This window comes from Lemur catta, chromosome 1 (genome assembly GCF_020740605.2).
Source record: "Lemur catta isolate mLemCat1 chromosome 1, mLemCat1.pri, whole genome shotgun sequence".
NCBI lineage: Eukaryota > Metazoa > Chordata > Mammalia > Primates > Lemuridae > Lemur > Lemur catta.
Window position 1 is genome coordinate 116,861,959 of NC_059128.1, and position 18,613 is coordinate 116,880,571.

The window sequence follows — 18,613 nt, forward strand, 5'->3', positions numbered from 1 at the left end:
GGCTGGTCGGGGAACACGCCCCCATTCCCTTCCCTCCCCCGTAAGGAGCCGGTTCTTGGGCACCCTACCCTCCCTGCCAAGCTGACAGCCCAGTGACAGTCTATGCTGCTCACAGCTATCATCTCTGCCGGTGCCAGGCACCCACTCAGCGCTCAATAAATGCTTATGAATGGATCAACCAACGTCCGAAAAGGCCCGGTCTTGGGACAAGGTCATGTGAACTTTGCAAAGACAGGTCCTGTACCTGGACCTCCTTCCCCCACCCCCACGGTTGTTTGAATTTCGGTTCACCCCAGGTTGTAGAGGAGCTGCCTGGTGCCAAGAAACAGCAGTGGGCTCCACAGCGTAGCTGTGGGGTTCCGGGAGGCCGTCCAGCCCGGCCCTCCGAACACACCACTTGGGGCCAGGTCAGCATCGGGATGCCCTTTCTCCAGACATCGCAGCCACCCCCTGCGTGTTGACACACAAGCCCTGCATTGGGGGTGGGGGCTTGATTTGAGGGGGAAATTGAGGGCCAATTAGGCCGAGACTTCCCCCAGCTTCCTCACTGAGGAGCCCCTCGGAGACTGTTTATGTCACTGGATGCCCCAGTGCCTAGGAGTCAAGTGCAGGAGTCAAGGCAGTCCAGGACAAGGAGGCGACACATGGGGGGCAGGGGTGGGACTATGTCCTGAGGGATTGGATTGGGCAGGAGCTCAAGAGCAATGGGACCCAGTTCTGGGGGTGTCAGTGGCTGCTCTTGGGGGAACCCCTCCCCACCTGCTTCCTCCACCTCCAGACCTCACCAGGGTAGTATGGCCATGCCCTAAACTCGCCCCAGGGCCTGGGCTCCAGCCCACTTAGCCTCCCAGGGTTGGGTATGGGAGCAGGAATTGGACTTCGTGGGTTCCCTCTGCCTGGGCATGGGAGCTACTAACAGTCCTTGAGGAGGGCCTGCCGCCAAGACCTGCAGGGGAGAGGGGAGGAGGAAGGGGAAGGAAGGAAACACAGAAAGACCCCAGCAGCCCCAAGGGTCTGTGACTGAGTTGGGTGGGACACAACACCCTGCCACCTCTCAGCTGCATACAAACTGCTAACTGCATAGGTCAGAGCGTTCAGGGTGTGGCCTTGCAGGTGGGGGGCCCTGGCCTGCCTGGCTGTCCTTCTGCACTGCATCCCCTGGGTATAAGATTCGGGGTGGGGACTCTGCCTTGGCCGTGGGAGGCCAGGTACAGGAGCCACAGGCAGAGCCACTAATGACATCTCAGGTCTGGTCAGCCTTGCAGTGAGCGATTTCACAGAGACACCAGTTTCTGAAGCTGGGGAAGACGGCATCTGGCGCTGTGTGTGCCCTGAGCTGTGTCATCTCCCAGAATCGCCACCTTCCTGGGTGGGCGCTCGGAAGCAGCTTGTCCCGTGGAGGTCGGGCCGGGCCATCTGAGCGCTGGACTGAAGCTCTCCAGCTGGGTGGTCACCCACGGCGTCTCAGTGGGCTTACTGTTCCACAGACACCTCATGTGTGCTGGAGTGCGCACGCACAGCTACCTGCTCCTGGAGGGAGACTCGCCCAGCTGGCCTTCCCAGGGAGGCCAAGGAGTGAAACTCCAGGAGAAAGAAGTTGTCAGGGAGGTTTGGTGGGACATGAAAGACCGGAATGTCTCAACCCCAAGCAACAGGTTGGGGGGCCTCGTGACAGATCATTTATTACTGGTCTTCCCAGGAGAACTAAAATGAAAATGGGGAGAAAGACAACAAAGGAGCACTTTTCTACTTAGGAAAGAAACAATTTCTGAACCTTTCATAACCTCAGATCAGGGGCCACCTGGAGCGGCTGCCCTGCGGCTATGGCGGGGGGGGGGGGGGGGTGGACACAGGCTCCCTCCCCCGTGCCAGGCTGGGTCGGGGAGGACCCCAGGGTTCCTGTGTGTAGCTCCTGCCAGGCTGACTGCCAGGTTGGCTGAGGGGAGGTTACTGGGCCACTAGGACCCCCTGGAGTATCTTGGAGGGGAAACAAAACACCAGGTAGCCCACAATGGCATGGGCTGGGGTGCAGAGGAAAACACTTGCATGCGTGCACACACAGGCCCCTGGGAAGCAGCCTACAAGTCCCTCCAGGGTTGCTCCCCTCGGGGGACATTCCCAGCCCCCTTGGAGGAGTAGGGCAGAGGGGCTTTCCCTGCTGGCTTTGCCTTGCGGTAGCTGAGGCGCTTGAAGGCTTCCAGGTCGCGGTGGGCACTCATGATCAGCCGGCTGTGGTGGAAACGAGCACGGCTGTGAAGGGCTCGGCACGCTCCGCATGCGATGGAGGAAGCCGCCCCTCACAGCAAGCAGGTTCTCATGTCCGGGCTGCTCACACACGCGTGCACACGCTAGAACTGGCCTGTTGCAGAGCAGGCTGGGACGGCCCCTCTGCCCACCCTAACAGCTCCGCCCGGACGGTCTACGCACAAGGGCGCAGCCGCAGTGGAGGCCCAGCCCTCGCCGCCCACCTTGGGGGTTTGCGCCTCAGTCTCTCACTGGCCTGCCGGGCCCTCCCCATGCCCCGTCCCCTCTCCCCATCCCCTGTGGGTCCAGCCCAGCCCTTACTTCAGGTTGGACAGCTCGACGACGAGGCCGCGCACGACATCTGTGGCATCCTCCATCCCGGGGGCCTCACGGGCCTGGATCCCCACGTGGGTACTGGCGGGAAGAGAAGGAAGGAAGTCAAGAGGAGGGGCTTTCGCTGGGCCTTGGGCCATCTTCTTTTCCAGATGTACAGCCTGCCCTTCTCTGGTCACCAGCAGAGCCCTGAGAGCCCAGCCCCCAAGCTCTACCCACAATCCAACCACTTATGACGGCTGCCACCACCTCCTCTGGCTCCCAGCTCCTCTCCCTACAGCCTGCCTGCCACACGGCACCAGGGGCTGTGACAATGGACACCTGGCCCAGCTGTAGTCCCTCCTGAGGCTCTGTACCCCCTCAGATGTGGGACGGACAGGAGCGTGGTGGCCTCCCTGTCTGGGCGGGAGTTGCCCTCCCTAAAGACGCCACAGCTCAGGCCTGGCCACACCTTCAGGGCTGTCAGGAGGGAAGCCCGGTCCTACTGCACCGGCCTGCAGCGCCCCGTGTGTCTCATTCAGCCTCGGGATATGGAACTGGACCCTAGGACCCTCACCAGGGGCTTCCAGACATCCATGGAAGGGGGTCACATTGACCCAGTGAGACTGTTGGAGATTCAGACATGAAATCTCCCTCCTCTTCGTTCAAACGGTAGCGGGGTCACTTTGACCAACCTGCCTCTGGTCCACGTGCAGATTGTGTATAGGGGTGCAAGGAACACAACAGGTCCCAGGGAGTGTGCGAGGGCAGGAGGTAGGAACTCGGCCACCCTCTGCTGAGAGGAGCAGGAGGGGGGCCACACATGGCTGAGGGCTGTGTCCCAAGTCCTCCTCCATGCTTGCCAGACAGAAACAGAAACTTGGCCATAAATAATGGATAAGCTGCCGCCTGTGCAGAGGCAGATTCAAGTACACGGTAATAGGAGAGAAAAGCTGCCCAGTGCTGGCTGCAGGCAGGGCTGAGGAAGGACGCGAGAGGAAGGTGTGGGGTGGAGCAGGAGGTGCCTTCCTCTCACACACACACACACACACACACACACACAGTGGGCCAGAGAGACGGTGCACCTCGTGGCCCTCCTGGGGTGCAGTCAACTGGGGAGGTAAGGAGACAAGGGCAGGTCAGAGTCCCTCGAGCCCCTGCCCAGTGCCAGCCCTGAGAATGGCGCCAAGATTGTCTCAGTTCCTGGCTCTGAGCCCTGTGTCCCCTTCCCCTCCACTGAGGTTCAGGGAAAGCTCTGGCCCCTCTTCCCAGAGACCTACGTGCGTGGACTGAAACCACCCGCAGGGCTGGGGGCATCATCCCAGGACTCCTGGAGGGAGACATTGCTTTGGATGTAGATTGCTGGTCTCCCACGTCTGGGAGCAGGGGGCACCCACAGTTTGAAAGATGGGGCTCAGCTCCCTTATGGGATGGAGAAAAGGAAGGCCCTTGAGGTCCATCACCCTCTTTGGGAAAATGGGTGAGGGTCCTGGAGCTGTGTCCCACCCACTCTGCACCTACCTTGGCTGGGCCTTGGCCACTTCGATGGGGTCTCCCTTGCTACATGGGTTGGGGCCAGGCCAGCAGGGGCCCAGCCTGCTCCCCACAGGAAGCAGCTGGAAAGAGAGCATAGTCTGTGGACACACCGACTGGGTGAGCCCTGCAGGCGGAAGCAAAACTCACACCAGGACTTCTGCAGGAGAAGCACAGAGGTGGGGGGACCGCAATGGCTGCACCTGGGGTGAGTAGCCTAGCTGGGGCTGCTCTCACCCTCCCCCTCATAAAGAAAGCGGACATGGCAGTGCTGGGCCCCGACCCTCCCGCAGGCTGCTGTGTAGTGGGTGATGCCACCAAGTTCTCTGGCTCTGACCCTGCCGCAGTCTCTGCAAGTTTGTGTTTTGTTTTGGGGACAGGTTCTCGCTCTGTCACCCTGGCTTGAGTGCAGTGGCGTTATCATAGCTCACTGCAACCTTCATCTCCTGGGCTCAGGTGATCCTCCCACTTCAACCTCCCAAGTAGCTGGGACTACAGGCATGAGCCACTGCACCTAGCTTGGATATATATATGTGTGTATATATATATATATATATATATATATATTTTTTTTTTTTTTTTTTTGGAGACAAAGTCTTGCTCTGTCACCCGGGATGAAGTGCTGAGGTAAGATTATAGCTCACTGCAGCCTCGAATTCCTGGGCTCAAGCAATCCTCCTGCCTCAGTCTCCTGAGTAGCTGGGACTACAGGCAGGCACCACCATGCTTGGCTAATTTTTTAAAAATTTTTGTAAAGATGGGGTCTTGCTGTGCTGCCCAGGCTGATCTTAAACTCTTGACCTCAATCGATCCTCCCACCTTGGCTTCCCAAAGTGCCAGATTAGAGGCATGAGCCACCGTGCCCAGCCTTAGCTTCTTAAATGAGTCCGTGTGCAGCCTATGCCAGTTTCACTGGCCAGAGAGTGGGTGCAAAGACGCTATGAGAAGGTGAAACCAAACTCTCCTGTGAGGAAATTCTGGTTTGAGGATCAAAACCTGTGTCACTGCTATATAACTTCTGAGTCCCCTCCTCTAACACAGCATGTGACTCTGGTGAGGTCTGCAGGAGGCCACCGTGACTGTCCTCTCGGTCAATCTTTGCTCTGTTCCCAGGTGCCTCTGCCTTCCCGCCAGGGGCCATCTGGAGCCTTCCCACGGGAACATGCTCCTTGCCTGGGTTGCCCTGACTTGCTTGGGAACACCCAGTGTCAAAACCAAACACGCCCGGGCATCGGTGGTGTGTCAGGGCGGCACCTCCTCCCCCAGCTGGGGAAAGGCGGTGACGCTGGTTGTCTGTCCCGGGTCCCCCAAAGTCCTGACTTCATTGACCTTTCTGAAGCTTTGGCGACCTGTTCTGTGGGGGGCCGACTTCTTCACCTACTGGATGCCACCTGGGCATGCCCGACCCCACATGTCCCAAGCACGTCCCAGCCTTCTCTCCTAGCCGCTGCCTGTGAGGCCAGAGACTGGAGGCAACGGAGGCAGTTCTTCTCCCCGAGTGCAGGATTTGCATTTTTCAAGGGATGAGGCTCGTTATAAAATCTCACCCGTGCCCAGCACCTGAGCTCCCACCTTTCCCAAGCGCTGGTGTTTAAACTGTGGCTGAACCACACCGTACTTGCTTTCAGTGATCTTATTCATCTGGTGATGACAACAACCTGAAACCGGTGGGCCTGAGGAGCTCAGGATGGCAGAGAGGGGACACTGTGCCCTCTGTGTGGCAGGAGGGGCTGAAAAATCACAGCACAGGCTGGCACCGCAGAGGGTCACAAAGGACCCCTGGAAATCCCTTAGGAAAGCAGTGCCTTGGAGACCCACAGCCACCCTCTTGACAAGCTGGACCCAGCCACATTCCCCTCCAAAGTGGGAACAGCTGCTGCCTCTTCAGCTGAGCACCAGATGAAATCCTTCACTTGCATGCGGGGAATGTGGCCTATGAAAACACTCTTTAAGTGCCGGAATGAGATGGTATAAAATGCTCGCTCTGGGGGATGCAGGCGGGAACAGGGCTACCATAGACCCCATAGGGGCAGGGACATGTCTGATCTGTTCACCACTGTCCCCTGGCACAGAGCAGGCTCTCAAGAAATATACATACTGAATGAATTTTTTTTTTTTTTGAGATAGAGTCTTGCTCTGTCACCCCAGCCAGAGTGCAGTGCCGTCATCATAGCTCTCAGCAACCTCAAACTCCGGGGCTCAAGCGATCCTCCTGCCTCAGCCTCCCAAGTAGCTGGAACTACAGGCAGGCACCACCACACCTGGCTAATTTTTCTAGTTTTTGTAGAGATGGGGTCTCACTCTTGCTCAGGCTGTTCTCAAACTCCTGTCCTTAAGCAATCCTCCCAACTCGACCTCCCAAAGTGCCAGGAGCCACCACGCACAGCCTGAATGAATTTTGTTTAACATCTCAACAGAGACACCCAAAGAAACAGAGGCTGACGTTTGAAAAGCTGATTGGGCTCCGTGTTCAAGAACAGGGCAGCTGGGGTGCAGCTTCAGACTCAGGTGGACCCGAGTGCCAACCCAGCCTCCTGCCCTCCCACCTGCCTCACCTCTGGCAGGTGCGTGGCCTCTTTGCAGCCTCTTCGCTGCCGCACCCAGTGTGTGGGAAGGGAACCGCCTACCTCCCAGGGCCCAACGGTAAAGCCCTCAGCCCAGGCTCAGGTGTGCCAACTGTGGGACGGTCATGCTGCCACCTGCCTCAACAGGTGAACACCAGCAACTGCCACAGGTTCTGCAGTCAGGGAAGGCAACACCCGGGCAGCCTGCCAGTGGGCAGAGGCAAGGCCCTTAGAAATTCCAGCAGAAAAACAGAATTCTTTATGTTTGAAAAAGAATCATACCAGGACTCCCCAGTGACCCTAAGTAGACAAGCAAAGGCTCATTTCCAGCTTGAGAGTGAACTCCCCTCCACAGGCCCAGCTGTGAAGTCACTGGCTTATTTGGTAAAAGGCGAAAGATTTATACAATCTGAAGAGAAACCAGAGCATAACTGGCTTATTTGGGTCACCCCTTTGGGTCCATTGCCCTCAGTATACCCCTCGGGAGCCTGTGGCCACCATCAGGTGCTAATGAGGGAGCTGCCATGGGCTGGCACCCCTGGGGGTTCCAGTTCAAGTGTAGGAGGGCCCTGGCTGACAAAGTACCTGTGTGTCACCACCCTGGGACTCCTCAGCAACCTCACGGACAGGTCCCTTGCAGAAAGGCAGGTCTGCCCTTTCTGGAAAGCCTGCCCAGCAGAGCTTCGACCCCAACTCCTGGTTTGCTATGTACATGGGACACTATGAGCCCCACCTTCCCTCCATCGCTGGGCGGTTTGGGGAGGAGGCTCTTGGCTATTCGGCGCCTGCCCTGGGCCAGTCTGTAACTCGGAGCAGCTCTTACCTGCTCAGCCAGGGATTCAAAGTCGGAGGCGTCCAGTGCCTCCTGTATCTGGCTATCTGGCAGGAAGTCGAGCTCCACGGCTAAGGAGTCCCCCCAGGTGGCCTGGTCTGCAGGATGAGGGTGGTCGGGCTGTGGTGTCCCTGGGTCCACAGGAGTGTCTGGACTGTCCTGGAGGGCCCGGGTCTCCTGAGGGCCATCTGCCGCTTCTCTGTGCTCCAGCAGACCAGAGGCTTGAAGGGACACACTGAGCCCCTTGGGGTCTTGTTCGTGGCTCCGGCTGCCTAACTCCGCTGCCTCTTGGTCAGGGCCTGGCACCTGTTTCTGACTGACACCTGGACCTGCATCTGGGGCTAGATGGCCAGAATCTCCAGTGCCCATTGTGGACTCTTGGTTCCCAAGAGCCAGAGCCAGGGAGGTCGCAGGGCCCACCGGGATGTTGCTGGGGGGCTTGTCTTCCTGCCCCACCTCCCCTCTGACTCTTGCGGTCACCCTGGTGAGGGGTGTGCAGCCTAGGAGGGCCATCCTGTGGCCTCCGTCAGGGACCTTCCCCCCAGGAGAGGCAGGCAACCTGGCGTTGGCCTGCTTATCTAGCCTGGCCACCTCTAGGGCCCTCTTTTCCAGCTCTGGGGGGTCCACACTCAGGTCTGCGATGACCACCTCCCCCAGGGCGGAGCATTCTGGGCTGTTGTGGCTCCGCTCTGCATCGCCGCCAGTCCCATGGGGTATCTGCCAGGGGTCAGGGGGACCCTGGGCCACAAACCTGGGCTCTGGGCACCAAGTGGCAGGGCCCAGTCCCCAAGCAGGGTCTGAGGGAGAAGCTGATGCTGGGGTGCTGAGGACATCACCTCCTTCCTCTTGGGACCCTCCGGGCAGGTCAGCCTCTACCCCTCTTTGGGCACCTCCCCCCTGGGGGGTTCTTGCATCTGGCTCCTTCCCTTCAGCATCGCTGCTCGGCAGGTACCCTTTCTGGCCACCACTTTCTGGAACCCAGGCCTTCTCTGTCTCAGGGCCGCTGTTCCCCAAGTTTCCTCCAAGCAGCACGTTGGTCCCTGGCTCTGACAGGTGGTCCTGGCTGGCTGTCTCCGGGGCAGCAGGCTCTGCCCCACCTTCTAGAGAGGCCTTGGGCCGAGCATCCCCACGGCTGGGCAGGGGGTTCGTGGGTTCCTGACTGCTCTGCTCAGGGCAGGCGCCATCTGCCCACATCGGGTCCCTGGCCTCTTGGACAGCCAGCCCTGGGGACTCCTCTGGCGGCTGGCTCCCTGCCTGCCGGGCACTGAGCTCTGGAGGTATTTCCTGTGGAGACAAAAAGACTCAGCCCTGGGGGCCTTCAATCATCAAGTGCTCTGAAGAATTTTCTAGTCCTGATTGCCCCTGTCTAAAGACTCAGATGTTGGCACCGACTGTTGTGCACCGAAATAGGCATCAGTACCAGTACGGAAACCTTTTCTTCTACCAGGTTCTTCTCCTTGCCAGCACTGGGGCACTTGGAGGGTCAGGGGTATAAAAACCAAGGTGGCATGCAGATTGTACCAATGCCAACTGCCTGGGTTTGATGGGGGCAGAAGTTACAGGAGGCATTACCAATGCGAGAAGCTGGGAGAGGGAACACTGGAACCTCTCTCTGTACTGGTTTTTTTTTTTTTTTTAAACTGTGGTAAAATAAACACATAAAATGTGCCATCTTAACTTTTATTTTTTCTTTTGAAACAGGGTCTCACTCACTCTGTTGCCTGAACTAGAGTGAACTGGTGTCATCGTAACTCACTGCAGCCTCAAAGTCTCAGGCTTAAGCAATCCTCTCGCCTCAGCTGCCCTGGCTAAGTTTTTAATTTTTTTTTTTTAGAGATGGGGTCTCACTATGTTGCCCAGGCTAGTTTACCATAATTTTTTTTTAACTCACTTGGCCAGGCACAAGCCTCACGCCTGTAATCCCAGCACTTTGGGCAGCTGAGGTAGGCAGATTGCTTGGGGCCAGGAGTTTGAGACCAGCCTGGGCAGCATAGTGAGACACCCATCTCCATTAAAAAAAAAAAAAGGAAAAACTAGCCAGGCGTGGTGGTGTGTGCCTATAGTCCCAGTTATTCAGGAGGCTGAGGCAGGAGGATCGCTTGAGCCCAGGATTTTGAGGCTGCAGTAAGCTATGATCTTACCACCACACTCCAGCCTGGGCAACACAGTGAGACTCTGATAATAATAATGATAATAAAAACATTGTGGTAAAATACACCTAACGTGAAATGTACCTGTTAGCCTGCTGAGTTACAAACAGCCCTTATCACACATCTTCAATCCATGGTGACGCTAATGCCCCTTCTTGTTTTCAATAAAACTTTTAAATTATGAGATCATTGTAGATTTACATGCAGTTTTAAGAAATAATACACAAAGATCCTTCGTGCCTTTTGCCCAGTTTCCCCAATGGTAACCTCTTGTGTCACTCAAACATGGTGTCATGAGCAAGATATTGACGGCGATAAGATGCACTGGCCTTATACAGATCTTCCCATTCCCAAACTTGTTTGAGGGTGTGTATTAAGTTCCTCACAGTTCTGTTACCTGTGCAGGTTGTGTATTTGCGTAGCCACCTCCACAGTCAAGCAACTGCACAGTTCTAACACTACAAGGATCCTTTTACGCCAGCTGCTCTTTCTAGCTGCATCCAACTCCCATGCCCCACCCACGCTGTCCCCAACCCCTGGCAACCACGAATCTGTCCTCCATCTCTCTAATTTTGTCACTTCAATAACGTTATGTAAATGGGATCCTATGGTAGGTAGCCTTTTGGGACTGGCTTTTCCCACTGTGCATGACACCCAGGAGAGCCACCCGAGTTGTCACATGCATCACTAACTAGAGTTTGTTCCTTTTGATTGCTCAGTCTTGTTTCCCAGTGGATGGACCACGGTTCGTTGAATGCATTGAAGGATATCCGGGGTGTTCCCAGTTTGGGGTGATGGCAAACACAACTGCTGGCAATGTTCACCACCTACTTTTCTTTAGGAGCATGTGTTGCCAGAGGCTCATCATGAGTTCCCCCAGAACTCATGATGGGAAGGAAAAGAGACCTGTAAGGGGGCCCTGACTTGCACAAAGGCCCCTGAGAAACAGAGGGGATCAGGGATAGAATGTGGGCTGCCTTTTTTAAAAAACATTATTATCTTTAATTGGCACATAATGCCTTTCTGAGATCTACTATTTCCATGCAACCTAGGCAAGAGGGCTCTGGCCTTGACCCTGGCAGCGCAGGTGCAGTTGTTCTGAATGCATCCAACAGGCCTGTGAGCTCCCAACACCAAGGCAGGTGCACACCCAACAAGACAACCGTAGCTGCCATGTACTGAGCACTAGAGGTGGGGAGGGGCAGACCTAGCCATAGCCAAAGAAAACCAAGGTTCAACGTGGCTGCAGAGGCGGGGCCAAGAGGCTACATGTGTGTGGGGCTCTCAGGCGGTCGGGTTGTAGGGCCTTACCAGGCTGAAGGCCCCACTCCCGAGGTCCTCTTCCCTGGTCTCTGCTTTTCTTGCCATTGTCTTCCTGGGGTTTGAAAACTGGGGGACAAACCTCCCAACTGAGTTCTGTTAAACCGGATACAATAAGAACAAAGCAGCAATAAAGATAAGGAAGGAATGAGGTCTCAGGAAAAAAACAATCCCAAACCGGTTCCTTGCTCTTGGCCTTGAAAGAACTTGGTCCTTGCCCTCCGGCCCTCCTGTGCACAGTTCCCTCCAGCCCCCGTAGGCCATGAGCAGCTCTAGAGGATGAATAGAGACAGGGAACCTGAGCTTAAGGGAGGCAGCCTCTCTTACACATCCCCGAGGCCACAGAACAGGCTCACCTGGGAAGGAGGAAGGGCAGGTGGCTCCTTTTCTGGTGGCCCAAGGAGCCTGCATGGAGCTCCTGTTTCCTCATCAGGGGAGCTGTGTGTACAGAGACAAAACTGAGGGGCACCTGAAGTCCCCCCAGGCTGTCAACTCAAGTATTAAGACAAACAGAAAATAAAATACATGAGGAAATGGGTGCTAAGAGGTTCCTAGATGGGAGGCCCCAGAAGACCTAGTTCAAAAGGGTGGGATGGAGGAAGGGCAGTGAGTGGCCTGATCATATTTAACTGCCAAGGAGGACACAGAGTCTCACATCAACAATACAAACGACCTAATTTGGCAGCACTTTTAAAATCCCAGGAATTGACTCCTGACATAAGAACAGAGGTTTTTTGTTTGTTTGTTTTGTTTTTTAAAGAGACAGGGTATCTCTCTGTCGCCCAGGCTGGAATGCAGCAGCATGATCATAGCTCACTGCAGCCTCGAACTCCTGGACCCAAGAGATCCTCCTCCCACCTCCAAAGTGCTGGGATTACAGGCATGAGCGACTACACCCTGCCAAGAATGGGGACTGTCATTTGGACAGACACTCTAGCCCCCAATATTGCACACTGTAGAGAAAGGAAGTTGTGAATACAAGAAATACGATATTGGCCAGTGCCTGTAGTCCCAGCTACTCAGGAGGCTGAGGTAGGAGGATCACCAGAGCCCAGGAGTTGGAGGCTGCAATGAGCTATGACAATGTCAACTGCACTCCAGGAGTTGGAGGCTGCAATGAGCTATGACAATGCCAACTGCACTCCAGCCTGGGCAACAGAGCAAGACCCTGTCTCAAAAAAAAGAATACATCTAGAAAAACTGGTGAGACAGGGTTATATTTAAATAAACGTGTATATTTTATAAAAAAAAAAAAAGAAAAGAAAAGAAAAGAAAAGAAAGGATCAATATCTGGAACTAAAATTTCAGGTAAGTTTGACTTTGGAAGTGGAGCTCCGAAGAGCATGAAGATACCCTAACGGGCCTGAATTGTTCCAGGGAGGTTACAAAGGCATGGGTACGAAGAGTCTGTTGGAAAATTTAAAATTGGGGTGGGTCATCGGGGCAGTTTCTGGGGCACTGGCAAGATTTCATTTTCCAACATAAATATCTTAAGCTCTGTTTGCTTTATGTTGTTTTTTTCCTCTTTTTCTGTGTACATGGTATTTCTTCATGCAATGTTTAAAACACAAACAAACAAAGGGTGGGACTCCACAGAATTCACCATTCTTGTGGACTTAGAAGGCTGGGTGGGCAGCGGCCATGAGCATGACAGCCCACTGGCCTATCCAAGAGAGAGGAGCACAGTGACACCGTCACATGTCTGAGAGGATGACTAGGTGTGACACACAGCCTCTCTTCACACAGCTCACACAGCAGGGCTGCCAAAGGTCCTGAATGTTTGTGGCCTTGTGATCTAGTCTTTAGTCCTAATATTGTCATGACCTAAGATCAGACAGACACAGACATATGCACACTCCCCCCAGCAAACAGTTCTGTTGGTTGAACCAGGTGCCTCAATTTTTTTTCCTGAGGAAATTTGGTAGTCCAATCCACAATGCCTTCTCTGAAGACTTCAGCTGGCAGGAAGCTTGCTTCTCCTAACTCCAGCTAACTCTTCCTACTTTGCTGTAATAACATGTATGCAGTTTAACCCCTGTGGACAGACTGAACCATTCTCGAAGTCTTTCTTTCCTCTCCACCAGGCTTAATTACATATTTGATGAAAGAAATGAGGGACCCAGGAATCTGTAGTGGTCAAGAGCACAGGAAATGGATGCAGCCAGAATCCCAGCCTGCCTTCACCAGCCCAGGGCAAGCCCTCAGGGCCCTCACCTGTAAATTGGGGATTAAAAAAACATATTTCATAGCGACATAAGGATTTAATAAGCTTAGGAGCACACTGCCTGTTACATACTCATTGTTTTCCTTTTTTATTGGTTATTATTTCACAGACCAGTGACTCCTTCCATCCCTTCTTGGTTAAGGAGGAGGAATGTGGAGGAAATACATATTTGACCTGCAGCAGACAGATTATGAGTTTCATTCTGTAACCTTGAACAATTCAATGTTATCTTTGCCCTGTAGTTAAAATAACAACCTTTCTTACCAGCGAGGAAAGCTACCAGAAGCAAGATCTGAGGGCCCTGAGCTCCAGGGATGGGGGAGCTCATATCATTGGATGGGTCATGTTGGTTCCCTTCCCACTGCATCCCTGGTCACTGGGCGGCTGTGTGTATCAGTGAGGAGGCCTGCTGGAATGTTCTGAGCCACGTACCTGGAGACTGCCCGTCCCGGTTCCTCCCTGCTGTGCTGTGTAGAGGAAGCAGGTCCCGGCTTGCCTTCTGACTCTTCAAGGTGACGCAAATGGCCCGACTTGGAACTCTGAGGGCCCCCGTCAGAGTCTCCTAGCCTTGGGTTCTTTGGAGGTTTTAAAGGACGGACTCTTTCTCCTGGTTTAGGGATAGGAGGGAGATGAAGGGGTGGCAGACACTGGGAGCATGCACTGGCATGGCTGACAATCGAACTTGGCAAGGCCACTGCTGCACTGTAAGTGGGCAAGCTTATTGCAAGGGCATGAAACTCCTGCTCTGTTGCTCACCAAGTGAGCAAAAGATGGGATAGAACCTCATCCGGGAGGTGGGACCTACAAGTTTGCATGGCCACGGGATTTAAGGGCCTTTTTGTTTTTTTTACAGACAGGGTTTCCCTTTGTTACCCCAGCTAGAGTACAGCGGTGTCATCATAGCTCACGGCAGCCGTGAACTCCTGGGCTCAAGCGATCCTCCTGCCTCAGCCTGCTGAGTAGCTGGGACTACTCAAGGGCTTTTTTTTTTTACCTATGGACTGGCCTTGACTGAGCTGACTCCTGAGGTGGTGTGGCCTGGCTCCAAACTACATGAGACAACCCGGTTCAGCAGACTCTCTCTCTGGGGAAGTGGCGAGAGGTGTGTGGTGGGTCTCCGCTCAAATGGCCCTGCACAGCTGCCTTCCCTGACTTCTCCATAGAGCATCTTCTTACTGGCCCATGGGTCTGTAATAGTCACTTCTCAGCTTTTATGCAAGTATCCCTTGTACAGGGTCATCTACTTCCCTCGCCCCCTCCACTATAACTGGGCTGCATGTGAGGAGGGGCCTAATCCATCTCACTCTCTGCTGGGTCCCAAGTACCTAGAGGAACATCTAGTACACTGTCAGGGCTCAATACATACTTAGTAGATGACTGAATAAATGCATGTAGAAAATGCACATCACCAGGTGTAGGCAAGACTAAATTACGCACCACTCTAGTTTTCCGCAACACCTGCAGAATATCCATCCTGGAAAAACGGACCCAGAGTCACCAGGTGCTAAAGAGGTGATACCTTAGCTACCTCTTGGTCCCTTGCATCTCTGCTCTACCTTCCCCATCACTGAAAGCAACTGGGGTATGTCTTTTTCTTATACTGGATAGGCTAAAGGTGCTTATTGATATCTATTTGTTGAATGAAGGAAACTCCCTTACATAGAAATTGCCAATAGTAGCTGGCTTGTAAGATCTCCCCAAACCTGGCCCCAATTTAATCACATATTCAATGAGCAAATGATAACGGTTGACCCCAATGAGCTCCACGCTAGATACAGTCCTAAGAACTTATGTGTATTACGATAAAGCTTCGAGGTAGGGTACTGCTGTTATGCCTGCCTTACAGATGGAAAAACTGAGGCACACGCAGGCCAAGGAACCAAGACTGGGACCCAGGCCACCTCCAAAGGTGACACACTTAAGAGTACTTGAGCAGGTGACCAAACACCTGCTACGTACTGGGCTTCTGACCAGGCAGTGAGAACAAAAAAAAAGAAACTGATAGCAAGGTGTTGCGTGTCTGCAATCCCAGCTACTCAGAAGGCTGAGGAGGGAGGATCACTTGAGGCCAGGAGTTCGAGACCAGCCTGGGTATCATAGCGAGACCCAATCTCTACAAAAATAACTAGGCTTGGTGGTGCACACCTGTACTCCTAGTTACTTGGGAGGCTGAGGCTAGGATTGCTTGAGCTTAGGAATTCGAGGCTGCAGTGAGCTATAATCACACCACTGCACTCCAGCCTCGGTGACAGAGCGAGACCTCATCTCTTAAAAAAAAAAAAAAAAACCAGGCAGACTTTGGACTGTTCCTAACTCCAGCTCCGTACACACCTATACATCTCCAAGTAAACCCTCTGAATGAGTCCCCCTGCCTCCAACATCAATTGCTCGAGTCTTCCCCTGTCCTCACTCAGCTGTTTGTGCTCCACTAAACCACAGCGATTTTCCTGTAATTTCTTCTAACTCAGTTACAGTGTGTGTGTGCCCATTGAGAACCTCATCCCACTGCTGTGTATTTGATTAGCAATCTCTGTGAGAAGCATTTTCCTTTCCCCCGTGACCATATCTTGAGGGTCCCCAGGGCAGGAGCTGAGTCTCCTGTACCCTTTGAGCTCATCCTCACCCTACCCCGCCCCCCCCCCCAGGTGCCTACCCCAGTGAGCCCTGCACCCTGAGTAAGCCTCTGATGGATGTTGCTTGCACAAACACATTCCCACCTTGTGGTCTGCCAGAAAAGGCAAATTATAGCAGCTTTGTTTATTTGGTTTCTTAAGATTCCCAAACACTTGCTCACTTGGGTGATCCAATGGACATTTGTACCAAATAAAAAGCAAAAATATCAACAGAAGCAAAGAGCCTCCTATTTCCTTCCTGTGATCTGTCCCCATGGGACTCATTTAAGAAAAAATGAGGCAGAACCTTGTGTTCAACACCACAGGCTGAAGAGATTGGGGGGGGAAAGGACTCTTTCACCACCTGCCAGAACCTTCTTCCTCTCTCCCCACCCCACCCAGGACACACAGAAAGAGCTGTCCAGGGCCAGCCCAGAGGTCCATGGAGATGAGGAGTCCACTGCCAAGAGAGGCCCCAAATGACCTGCCGTGGGTGGGCCTGGCTCTCCCCAGTTTCCCTCTCCAAGGTCAGAGAAATTCCTGTGCCTCCAAGCAGCTTGTTGTTCATCTCTCTACAAAACATTTCCAATCTGTTGATAATTTTTCTGTCCCACATCTTGTGGGAGAAAACGAGCACCACTCCCTAAATTCATCACTAAGTTAAAAAATCGTTTTTGAACTTTTAAGAAGTTACTTTAAGAGAATGACAGGGAAATGGAGCCATATTATCATTATTGGGTGTTTTTCTTTTCTATAGATATATTGACAAGATGGTTACACTCTACTTCCAAGTGAAAAATGGCGGTTGCAGTGGGATGATTCTATTTTCCAGTAAAACCATATTCATGTATACACAGTATAATTCTAGGAAGAAGCAGTGTATTGAGATCAGGGTGTTTTTCGTACTGTATTATAGTTAATCATCGTCCTATGGTTGTCCTAGATGTTAACATTAGGAGAAGCCGGAGGAAGGGTAGCTAGAGCTCTGAACCATTTTTGCTATCTTTCTGTAAGCCCCCAGTTATTTCAAAATAAAAAGTTTTTTTTAAAGTCTGGAAGGATGATCGTTAACCGCAGAATACATTTGGGTACCATCTCTGGTCTGCTCTTGGTGGTTTACATACACTAATCCACATGTGTGCTCTAGGGCAGGGTTCGCAACCTTGGCACTGTTGACGTTTGGGTCTGGATCTTTCTCTGTGGTCAGGGTCATCCTGTGCATTGTAGGATTTTGAGCAGCACCCCTGGCCTCCACCCATTAGATGCCAGTATCACCCCCACCAAACAACATACACACACAATCATTCGTGAAAACCAAAAATGTCACTAAACATTGCCAATTGTCCTCTAGGGGGCAAACCACCCCTCCCACCAGGTTGAGAACCACTGCTCTAAAGGAAATGGTAGCCGCTTGTATTACCCTCAATTTACAAAAGGGGGAAACTGAGGCACAGAGTACGCCATCCACTATCACACAGTGAGCAGCAGAGCTGGGATGAACCCAGGTTTTGGATCCCAAAGTGAAATGGCCACATACCAGTGGCTTTGCAGCACATCAAGCTCTACTCAGGGGTCATCTCGCACGGTGTCCCTGCTCTGAAGACTGGGGGGCCTTCCCTAAGCTGTGGGACCCCATCAGGGACTGGCGGAAGCTCCAGAAAACTTTTACTTTTTCCTGTATGTCCTTCTCTGTAATTTCTATTTTTCTTTTTAGCGTGTATTAAATCCTTGTTTTAAGGAGCTTGGGGTGTCATGTTAGCCATTTCTGCAATAAATAAACCCATATTCCTCCTATAAGCACAAGCACCCATCAAGAAGTGTCAACTTGAATAAACAAAATACCTGAGGTCCGAAGCTTCTTCCTCTTACTCATTTTATCTGTCCCTTGAAAAATCTGAAAACAAGCAGAATCTCTCATCATTATAAGCAGTCCCTGTCCCTATCCAGTGGGCTTGGCTGAGGAAAGAGGCTACCCTCCACCTCCAACTCAGCCCATCTTGCTGCCCCAAGGGGTCAGATGAGCCCCAACAGGACACAGGGTGGGACACAGGATCAGAGCCACCTAGGGCCATGGCCAGGTAGGAATTCAAACCTCCTCCACGCTGCAGAGGGGATTGCCCCTCTTCAGCCCAGGGTCTGAGAGGTACATGGGCCCAGGCGAGTCCTCCATGGGAAGCCCTGGGGACCCCAACTCTGGTCCCTGGGTTGAAGCCCCTCTATCCAGGCTGGGGTATCTGGGGCCCTTCCAGGGACACTTGAGGTCTTTCCAGGGGTCGTCTGGGGCCCTTCAAGGTTATCTGGGGTCTTTAGAGAGGCCACTTGGGGCCCTTCCAGGAACAGCCAGGGCCTTGGAGGGACAGGAGTCAGCACAGGCCGATTTCTTCCAGCCTTGGGGGCCAGGCAAGCCCAAACGGACCTGGGCCGCAGAAGTCGTTGAAGTCTCTCTGTCCTTATCAGGAACAAAGTCTGCCTGGGCCTGTTGGGGGATAAGTCGCTTAAATTATTTGCGTTACACTTTTTTGAAAAAAATAAAAGACCAAGTTGGTCCTCGCGGAAGCCTGGGCCGAGAGTCAGGAGGTGAAGGAGGCCCGAGGCCTGGGCGCTGTGGACCCGGCTCCTGGTGACCAGTTGCCCACTAACACTATACCCTGGCAACCGAAAAGTGGGGGGGATTCCTCACATCCGGAGCCCAGATGAGCCTGGAGCCCGTAAGAGACCACGGCGCGCAGTTAACCGCGGGGCAAACACCACCCCTCACACCTGCGCGCGCTCCACCTCTTTCCCGCGCCTCGCGAGGCCACGCCCCGCGCACGCGCGATACC

General features: G+C 53.5%; 1 protein-coding gene across 1 annotated transcript; it reads right to left on the reverse strand.

Annotated features, from left to right (window-relative positions):
* Positions 1-1,864: 1,864 nt before the first annotated feature.
* BRME1 (break repair meiotic recombinase recruitment factor 1) lies at positions 1,865-18,579 on the reverse strand. The gene is made up of 9 exons (XM_045550668.1): positions 18,552-18,579; positions 18,208-18,267; positions 17,634-17,685; positions 13,612-13,786; positions 11,312-11,393; positions 10,947-11,051; positions 4,078-4,172; positions 2,566-2,658; positions 1,865-2,229 (listed from the first exon to the last, which is right to left on the reverse strand). The coding sequence occupies exons 3-9, from the start codon at positions 17,662-17,664 to the stop codon at positions 2,079-2,081; spliced, it is 732 nt and encodes a 243-aa protein (XP_045406624.1). The 5' UTR covers positions 17,665-17,685; positions 18,208-18,267; positions 18,552-18,579; the 3' UTR covers positions 1,865-2,078.
* Between the last annotated feature and the right edge of the window lie 34 nt (positions 18,580-18,613).

Excerpts from the sequence above, each read along its gene's own strand:
- BRME1 (XM_045550668.1), bottom strand. The coding sequence starts at position 17,664 with ATGAGTAAGAGGAAGAAGCTTCGGACCTCAG. Across the intron at positions 11,394-13,611 it reads CCGGGACGGGCAGTCTCCAG|CTCCCCTGATGAGGAAACAG; the intron begins GTACGTGGCTCA and ends CTGTACACACAG. Across the intron at positions 4,173-10,946 it reads GGAGTGGGGCCTTCAGCCTG|CTGCTTCCTGTGGGGAGCAG; the intron begins GTAAGGCCCTAC and ends CTCTCTTTCCAG.